The following is a 9,955-nucleotide window of genomic DNA, read 5'->3' on the forward strand; positions in this document are numbered from 1 at the left end:
ACCTCCCCAGAGCTAGCCATTGGTAATTAAGCAGTATAAGTGATAGCCTTCTGACATGTGTCCCCCTTTCCCCTTTTGTGAGAGCTTTAGGTAATCAATAAATGCAACTAAACTCTCATTGGACCCCTTTGCCTCCTGGCCAATAGGAATCAGGCAAGCCATTGGGCTGTTGAATGCTCATTGGTCCCCTTGGGAGACTGTCCAATAGTCTTCTGGAGAGCTTAATTCTTATTGGTTCTTTTGTTAAGTGTTTTTAAATTAATTAAACTAGATTTACTCTAGCCTAATTCTCATTGGGGTCCACCTCCAAGGCCATCCAATAGGATTTGAGTACACCTTGTGGGCATCTGGGCTAGGGAGTTGACATGTGTCCCTCTTCCCCCTTGTGTACAAAGGGTATACCATGAGCTGGCCTTCCTCGAACCATGTTGAGTATAATATCAATCATTAGAGGGATAGTTGAAGTTGAGTCTAACTGCCCATCTTCTTGCAGTTCACGACCTCGCCATCAGCTCCATACATCCTCACTTGTTTTCTGTTAGTGTGGATAAGAAATTGAAGTGCTGGGATTTGACCGAATACAATGAGTCGATTAGCTCCCATCATGGGCATTTGAGCATTGGTGTTTCCTGCTTCCCTCTCTTCTGAGCGATCTTGAGGAGGAGCTCTTTTTCAACGCAAGCGCTACCATTGATTATCATCATCTGTCTCTGCTTCATTACCATCACGCGCGATAAATTAAAACCATTCACATGAGAATGTTGTCCATGCCATCTTGGTTGAGGAGATCATGTCAAGTGGCAACCTCCACACTCAAGAAGCGTAAAAACCATCTTAGGTTTAGGCCTAGAAAAAAGTCATTTTTGCTAACCGAAGAAAATAAGGGCAAACTTGAAAATCTCTTGGTTTTTAGGTCAAAATTTGAAGCTTTTGTCGGTAATTACACTAAAACTTGTAAAAATTTCCCGGTTTTTTTCAAGGCAAGCTCAAAATGTAACCGGGATTTTAGGATTTTAGTTAAAATACACCGGACCCGGTATTTTTCTAGCACTGCTTAGTCTTACACTCACCAAGTTTTTTTAATAAAAAAGCAGCGTGCTATAAAAATTTAAGTCGAAAAATCTACCCAAAATTCCCTGAGGACTTTTGCAAACGCGCCAAGCAGAGATGATGTCGATGGAAAGAAAAAGAAACATGGGGAGGGAGATTCAAATGTATTTCACTTCCCCCCACGCGATGTTGGTGGTTCGGAGCTTCGAAGTGTCTGCGTCTGTCCATCGCCATCATTATCAGGGTAAGAGTGCTGTTTCAGATCCGAGCTGTAGTATGATTGTGGCTCTATTTGAGGGGTGGGTGTTTTAGGACAATGCATCAGTGTGCTGATGTAGAAGCTCTAGGTCTGCTAGTTGTTTTTTTTTGGGCAAGAGGCAGGTGTTGAAGAGGTTGTAAAGGTTGAGATGTGGATCTTGAACTTGGTGCAGCAGGTGTCTTGCTACCAATAATTTTAGTGGCTGCACTGTTTATCAAGAGATGAGCTTGTCGCCTCGTAAGAAGTTGACCTAGTCACACCATTCTGTCCGCACCTAGCTTTATTCAGAAACAACATATATGAATCCTCATTATGGGTATGCCATGGTACTTTTAAAGATTTTGTCAGCTGTTAGACCTTATTCTGGGAACAATAGTTATGAGACAGTGACAAACACTGTAATTGTTTTGTGTGGGCTTGCTACAGGTCGACTAGAAATCCCCATGATTCAAATAGATATACAGGTGGCACTTCTTTTGGATCAGCAATGTTGGTTGCATGTGGGCTGTGTCCAGCAGCTCTAGGAACTGATGGTGGAGGCCAATGTAGGTGAAGGTTTCGAGTGGAAAAATACATATTCTCTATACTAATTTTGTTCACATTGCATGGCATATAGAGCAAAACATGGAAGTGGCTTACTTTTGCCCATTGGACTTGGTCATAGAAAATTCTTGTGATGGTCATGTTGAATTTGCAAGCAGGTTTCAATAGCAGCTTTGAGTTGAATATACTACAAACAGCAGTGATGAATTGAATGTACGTGGTTCAAAGGAGAATCAAGTGACTCCATTTCCATGTTTCATTCTCATATTATCACATCTCTCAGCTCGATCCGGCCTTGCAAGTGCTAGCAATGTACGTAGGTAATGGTTTCAATCTACAGAGAGTGTTTGGGCAAATCAAGTCTATCCTTATCTTTTTAAATATTGTGTTATGCCATGTCATGCACAATTTTGTTGCAATATAGTGGTGATGTCCTTTCATGCTTCCTTGGATTTCACAGATTTGTCTTTTGTTTTTTGCAGTGAACCTGGGATTTTTTGTGCAAACACATTTCACATGCTACTAGGTATTTCCTCACCTGTTAAGTTCCTTGAAGCCTAGTAGTTAAGTGTACCATAGCAGGGTGCTAATTTGATATATGCCAATTTTGCTTCGAGTTCGTGTTTGGGTGATTCTTTTGGTAACTAGTTATCGTATGGGATTTTGGTGAGGTATGGACATATTTTATGCTCGTATACAAATCCAACAAGTTGGCAATGAAGTGTCTACTGGATCTGGTGAAGAGATTGAATAGTCATTCAGTGCTATGCAAATTGGCTAACACTCCAACGTGCTAATGAAGGCCTAAAGCCAAGTGTAGTGTGCCATGGGTTATGAATTGGTGAACCCAACACTCGTTGCATTGCTCAACCCTACCTTTTTGCAAATTAGCACTGAAAGCCTTAGAGAGTCACTTAATCTGCTATGGACCCTCTCATGTCTAGTACGTCTTGATGGCACTTGAATGTGTCTCCAAATCTTTGTCATCTTTGTGTGGACATCCTCTAAGCTATCATGGCTTTCTTCTAGGTTTCACTCATAGTGGACTTCTATGCACAATTTGCAGGTCTTGGGATACTCCTCCATACCTCCTAGTGCGCCCGCAAGCGAGTGAGGAACCTTTCTATCTATATTTGCTGATAGGGGATATTTGTCAGATGGGTGTGTGCAGTGTTGGTTAATCTTAGTGCAGATAGGAAGAGCAAAAAGGTGGACTTGTTATGCTATCATTGCTGGAACTGAGTACTTTGCTAGGGAGATGTTGTTTTCATCACTTTATAAGCCTATAGAAGTATGCGCAGGGTTATCATCAGATGATGTTTACATCACAGGTAGATGGCATTCACATCACCTTATAAGCCTACAGATGATGGTTTGGGCACACGTGGTAGTACAAAAGGCATGGGAAAGCATGCATGGCACTAGGTAGGTGGACAAGGAGGAAGTTGAAGGGCAAGTGGAGCAGAGCAGCCTTGCATAATGTGAAAATAACAGGGGTGTCAAGATCGGCTGCATCAGCAGACGGCGCAATGTTTAGCTTCTGCCCAGACAATGAACGCAGCAGCGATAGAAGCTCTTACTGTTCTTTATTGGCAGAAGGTGATTGCTTCGGTGGCCTGTTGCAATTCGTGGCCCTTTCGCCATCGCCGGATGCTGCTTCTATTGATCTTGCGTTTACTCGCAAGCAGCTCCCAACATGCGGTCTTTCGACAGAAACTTGCTGCTCTTGAAGGACAGCAAGTGTTGATTGAAAAGATTGTTGTGGATTCTAAGGACTCTCCTCTCCCCATTTCTTGTATCATTTGCGACCTCCTCATGTGGAAGTGGGTGCGCAAGGTCGCCGACAAGAATTCCGTTTTGTTATCTCTTCTCCTATGACCAACGCGCTGTCTTTTTTGCAAAATCATGCCTACAGAATCGGCAAAGGTGTGTATGTACTCATGTGCGTACACACACACACACACACACACACACACACACAGATGAAATGAAATGATATATTTACGTCTACAAAAGGCCAAAATGACCAATGAGACCATCACGGTTACAAAATGGTGTATCTGATACACTGTCTGTAGAACTGAAAAGATGAAAAAACTATGAAAGAAAAACTAGACCGAAAGCTGTAGTGACAAGCTGGGGAGGGGGTGGGGGAGGGGGGGGGGGGGGGGGGGTATGGACTAGAGACTCTCTAGCCAGTACAATAATCCAATGATACAAACTCATGCACATGAAGAAACTGAGGGTGAGGGAGCATCTGCACATCAGGGTCCCAAGATGTCCAGCATCGGCCGCTGGCGAATCTCATCAATGTCCTCCATAGTAAGCACTCTCGCTGGGCATCTCCCATATCATGCTAGAATGATCCTGATCCTCTGATGAATCCTCCGTCGATGCAGTGATGATCCTTGCGATTGCGGGCGTCTAGATCTCCCAAGCTCCATGGCCCTGTCAATCAGTATACCTCTAGTGTAGGTAGGTCCTGGAGGCTGCCCTGGATCCTGCTCCTCTGACTGGTGTGTCTCCATACGAAAGAAATCAGTGATCTCCCTCTGGGACTGTCTACCCCTATCTGATCTCCTCAAGAGGCTCTCTCTATGTCTGCGCAGCTCTAGCAAGAATAGCCCAAGGCATCTCTGATCCTGGTACCTCATAACTCGAGATAACGGCCCAAAACCATCCCTAAAGAGGCAATGAAAACGGCCTCGTATCTCATAGTAAACTGGGCAATGGCATATATAGTGCAGCTCTGTCTCTGGCTCCAAATGGCATAACTGACATATCCTGAACTTTGTTGGTACTCTACTAAATCTACCCACCTTAATCTCCAGCTGGTGAGAATATGTGCGTATCTGACCAATGGCACATCGTAAGCCATATGACAGGTGTGTGTCCATGTAGCTAGGTCTAGTCACAAAACCGTCCTCTGTGAGCTGGAGAAGATGCTCCCTATAGAAATACATCTTCGTTCCTAGCTCATGGGTCGGCTCTATCCAAGTCCTCCTGGTATCTAGCTGAGTCACATCTTGTCTGATGAGTCGGCTAACCTTTGTCCAAGTAAGGGACAAGGAGGGTGCATCCAGTGAATACTGGAAGGGTGGTAGCCTACTGTCTATGCTAAAACCATGAATCTGGAACCAAGAGGTCATCTGTGCATACCAACATGTTGTATCTCCCTGTGAAGCCAACTGCCGAGAAGACTCCAGTGCTAAACGTGCATACCTGTGTCTAGGGAGCTCCCAGATGCTATGTAAAAAGGAGACTGATCTAGTTAGTGCCTCTACCACCAGCGGGGGGGAAGCCAGCTCTGCGTGGATAATCTCATGTGGTACTGAGGCTTTGGCTCTAATCATCCGCGAAATCATGGAAACCAGAGGTCTCTCCATGCATCTCCACCCATCAGTACTACTAGGGCGACTGCTATGAGCCACAGAAGGGCCCCATATCTGAACTCCATATAGCATGGCTAAGGTCACTAAGGTATTGAAGAGCCAAAGCTTTGTATGAGGTTCTTGAAATTGGATCTGTGAACACATCCTCTCTAATCTCCCCAACGCTGTATGTGCTCTTGTCAGTCTCATCTCTGTTGCTCTCCTCAAAGAAAACCCTGGGCCGCTAAAGACCACCCCCAGGTATGTGTATGCATCTGTATACTCCACTGTCTGATGGCCATAAGTAAATGCAGGAGCTAACCGTCTGACCAACTGTGGTGCGGTGTTAAACACCATAACCTTAGTCTTGCTAAGGTTTACAGACATGCCACTATCGTGAGCAAAATTATGTAAAGCATTCAAATGACGCTGCATCCCCTCTGGAGAATCAGAGATCAAGACAATATCATCCGCATATAACAGCAAGGAAATCCATGTGCCCGCCAACTGTGCTCCGCTTCCACCGTCCCTCTCTATGTAGTGTGAAACCTCATCAATGTACATCCCAAAGAGAGTAGGAGAGAGTGGGCATCCCTGTTTCACCCCAATGGTGGAGTGAACTAGACCAGACATACCCTCTGGAGTGCGTACCTGTCCCACTATTGTCCTGTACAGGGCCATAATCCCCCAGATCAGCTCTGTGGGCACACCCAACTCATGTAATATGTGCATCAACCTGGCTCTAGGGACCGTTTCAAAGGCGAGAGAGAGAGAGAGAGAGAGAGGTTGCCCTCATTTGCGATTTTACTCTTGCGTGTAGGGGCGGAGATGGAAGAGCTGCTTGTGGACAAGTTCAACTTGCCCGGCAAGGATGATGCAAGACGACATGGCCTCTTCAGCATCAGAGACTCTCCGGAGGTGAGATGCGAAAGCGAAAGTACTTTGATGCGTTGATGGAAGGGATAGAGCAAGTGGAAGCTCTGCACTTTCTGGTGAACTCGTGCAAGCTCTTGCAGGAGCCGTTGCTGCCATTCATAGAGTCGACGGGAATGAAGATGACATTTATTGGCGCGGCTGCCATTAATTTGCATAAGAATAGCAAGGAGAATCCCAAGGCGCAAAAATTAGCAGGGATCATGTTGATGGTGCAGGAAGAAGACGAAGAGCACATCATGCAATGGCTTGATGAGCAGGAGAGAGGCTCTGTGCTGCTGGTTTCTTTCGGCAGCGAGGGCATGCTGGAGGCGGCTCAAATCGATGAGATCGCCATGGGCATCGACAAAAGTGGTTGCGGCTTTTTGTGGGTTGTGCGCCCGGACACACCAGCGCCCGGTCGGCCGCCCAACGCGTTTCGCCAGCACTCCAACAGGCAAGGCAAAGGCTTGTTTGTGGCCTCGGCGACACAGCGAGCAGTGCTGCAGCATGAGTCCGTGGGAGGCTTTCTGACACACAGCGGGTGGAATTCCACATTAGAGGCGCTGAGCTATGGGGTGGGCTAGAGGCACCTGGAAGGTGTCGAGGGGAAGCCGATGGGGATGGGGGATTGAGGGCTGGAGGCAAAGGTAAGGTTGAGGAAGGCGTTGGGTATGGGTTAGGTGAAGGTGAGCACAAAGCAGGGCTTTGGTGCTGAAGTGTGTTGGCAGGTGGCATGGATTGGTGCAAGCGGGGTCTGCATGGCAAACAACGGCAGCAATGAAAAAGGCTAGCCTTGCCCGGTCCGAGCCGATGGGTGTGCAAGGCAAACCGGTGTCGGGGCCTGGGATAGTGTGGTGTAGAGTGGCACAATGGACTATGGGGATGGGGCCTCAAAAAGGAAGGAAGAGTCGTCATGGTCGTGGGCAGTAGAGGGCCAATGGTGGAGGGTGTTATGTAGGGAGCAGATTTGACTATCCTGAGGTGAGACGGTAAGAAAGGCAACAAGAAATGTCGATCTGCATCTAGAAAATCAGTAGGACAAGTAGTGGATGTTGTCGATGGTGCAGCAGAGCAGAAGGGCAAAGGTTGCAGTTGCAGTTGCACACAAGTGGGCATGGGGGCAATGAGGCGATCTTGGGTGCAGGTGGGCAAAAGCTACGGCAGATGAAGTCGACATGGGGAGGGTGGATATGGAAATGGCTCATCACACACAAGCACACCATTCTCTGATTATAAAGTGATGTAACCCTTTTCAACAGATGCATGTTTCTTGTAGAGGTTATCGTTGACTCTTAGTGGCAATTTTAGGATCAAGGATTGTTTGCAACATTGTTTCTAGGGTTTCTGATTGTTTGGTTTATCAATGTCTTGCTTTTGTGCCTTTGTGATGCTATGGGAAGTTAAGAGTTGTTTGTCGCTTAGCATGCTTGCTTGTGGTGCGTGCAGTCTCTAAGGTGTAGAGATCTTTGAACGCTATGCTTGGACTTAATAACCCGTGAGCATTTGATTTTGTCAACATGCAATATTTAAAAGTGATGTTGTCGAGGAGCTTTTATGGAAAACCTTGAATTTATTGTGAGGTGCTTGCCGTGTCTCTATTGGATTTTTATAAAAAAATTGATGGAATATCTTAAGCATTGTGTAAATTTGTGGTATTCAACATTTAGAATGGGCTCACAGCCATCCCGTGGCACCTCTCTCTTCGACATTCCGCACTCTTGAACTTGCTAGATGAGTTACTAGTTTCATAACACATCTTAAACTAGCAAGTGTTGAGAATTCTTGCTCAATCTAGCAATTTTTTTACCATATAGCTACTCAACTTCCTATATGGTGATTAAATTACTACTTGAAGCATCTAGGAGTATTCTCACTCTTGCTAGTTTGCACTCTTACGAGATGTGTGTATTGGAACTAGTAAGACGTCTAGCAATTATATATTTTTTTCCATATGGTAAGCCGCCCAAAGTTCCTTGTGTCCTCGTTTTCCTTCTCTCTCGTCAGTTGTACAAGATTTAGCTTTCTGATCGTATGGTAATCTAAAAATGAGTGAGATTACTAAGCACTTAACTGAATTTTCCTTTCATTGATAATTATTGTGGCAGTGTATGAAACAAAGGTCTCTACAACCTGCAAGTACTTTTGTTGCTTCTAGCAGAAGTGCCATACCCCAATTCTGGAGCAACTTCTTCTAATTATCTTTGAATATATACTTGCTTATGGCTTGGTAGGAGATATCTGATTATGGCTTCTCTTCTGTTATACTCTATGTTATGGCTGTCAACCTCTACTGCTTTTCTTCTAAAACTACCGGCATCGCTTCGGAAGCCTTTGCTTTTCCCATATTTGAAGTCTGGGTGGTGGCTCGAGTTGAGAATGAAAATTAGCTTTAGTGATGGAAAGAGAGCGCAGATAGAGGTGATTTCTTATTGTGTGTATACAAGTAATAGCGTTTGCGCACAGAGTTGTGTATGCGCAAAGATCGATGAAATGGACTTAGGGTCGCTCACTCTCCTCGTGGTGATTCTAATTCAAGCCATAAATGACCCACTACTTTCGAGCCACAAGAAGATAATAGCCTTTATTTTTGTGTATTCGTCAATCTTTATAAAGATTATAATCTAATTTTCCAAAAAAATTATTCTTTAATGCCCTACCAACTACCATTAGTCACTTTAGACTCTGGTTCTTTGGCTACTTTAGATGAGCTTTGCATATGGGTCCACTCTACAAGTAATGTATGTGAGTCACATGTCTGATGGGTTTTAGATAAGCAGTACTTTGAAAATCCTAGCTAGATTTGTTTAGATAAGATCCTATCATAAACAAATTCATGACCTCCATTTTTTATTCGGATGTGTCTAATAATTCAATGGGTTGTGTTGATGGTTCTTCTAACATTGAAAAGGTAAGCTTTATCTTAGCTCCACTATACACACTAAGAAGCACCAGTTCACATAAATCCTTTAGTCTAATTGTGCCATTGGAGAACACATAATCAACCTCATTAGGTCGTGACCATGTTATTTTTAGATTGGGTTTCTTAGGCCCTAGCTCAAATTAATATAACAAGACTAGATCTCCTTTCTAGAAAACATACCTTGAGCTTGATGCCATGCCATTATTTCCTTCTTTTGCTGAACCACCTCCTTTTCTAGCATTGTATTTTTTATGATCTCATTTAGCTTCAAAGTCCCTTTGTAATGGAATTGGCTTATTTAACTTGAGAGTAGCGGAAATTAATGAGAGTACTTATGACTTTGTGAGCATAGCGGGTGCTTGAAGCTCATTGGACCCCTCCAGGCCTAGCCAATCACAAGCAAGAGGCATTACAAGCAGCAAGGGTAGCCTTGAGACAAGTGTCCCCCTTTCCCCTTTGAGAGAGAGGACTTGATAAATGCAAAATCAATTAATTAAATATCATAAATTATCATTAGACCCCTTGGGTGGCAAACCAATAGGCTTCAGGCACACCATGAGGGCAACATGAGGAGGAACTTGACAAGTGTCCCTTCTGCTTTCTTTGTACCATGCATGCCTTGTGTGAGTGTGTGGGTGTTCTCTCTCATCCCCCTCATGTAGGGCTTGCCCCCTCCTTGTAGGGATTGAATATTTGACTTTTTGACACCTCAAGCCCCTCATGCATAGGCCCAGTTCCCACCACAAGATTGGCCCTTAAGCACTTTAAGCTTGGGTTGGGTTCTCACCTCAAGTGCAACCCTAGCATCTCAAGCATGTCAATCACCTCAAGCATCTCAATCATCAAGCACCTCAATCATCAAGCACCTCAAGCACCTCAATCATCAAGCATGACAAG

At 44.6% G+C, this 9,955-nt stretch overlaps 1 protein-coding gene and 1 pseudogene across 1 annotated transcript; one reads left to right on the plus strand and one right to left on the minus strand.

Annotated features, from left to right (window-relative positions):
- Window positions 1–4,116: 4,116 nt before the first annotated feature.
- LOC147426400 (uncharacterized) lies at window positions 4,117–5,658 on the minus strand (annotated as a pseudogene).
- A 393-nt stretch (window positions 5,659–6,051) lies between these two features.
- On the plus strand, window positions 6,052–6,722 carry LOC147426401 (mogroside I-E synthase-like). Its single transcript, XM_086498204.1, has 2 exons — window positions 6,052–6,141; window positions 6,240–6,722. Exons 1-2 carry the CDS (start codon window positions 6,052–6,054, stop codon window positions 6,720–6,722), a joined length of 573 nt encoding a protein of 190 aa, XP_086354330.1.
- The last annotated feature ends 3,233 nt before the right edge of the window (window positions 6,723–9,955 follow it).

This window comes from Adiantum capillus-veneris, chromosome 24 (assembly GCF_014529385.1).
Source record: "Adiantum capillus-veneris isolate H3 chromosome 24, ASM1452938v2, whole genome shotgun sequence".
In the NCBI taxonomy this organism is placed as follows: Eukaryota; Viridiplantae; Streptophyta; class Polypodiopsida; order Polypodiales; family Pteridaceae; genus Adiantum; species Adiantum capillus-veneris.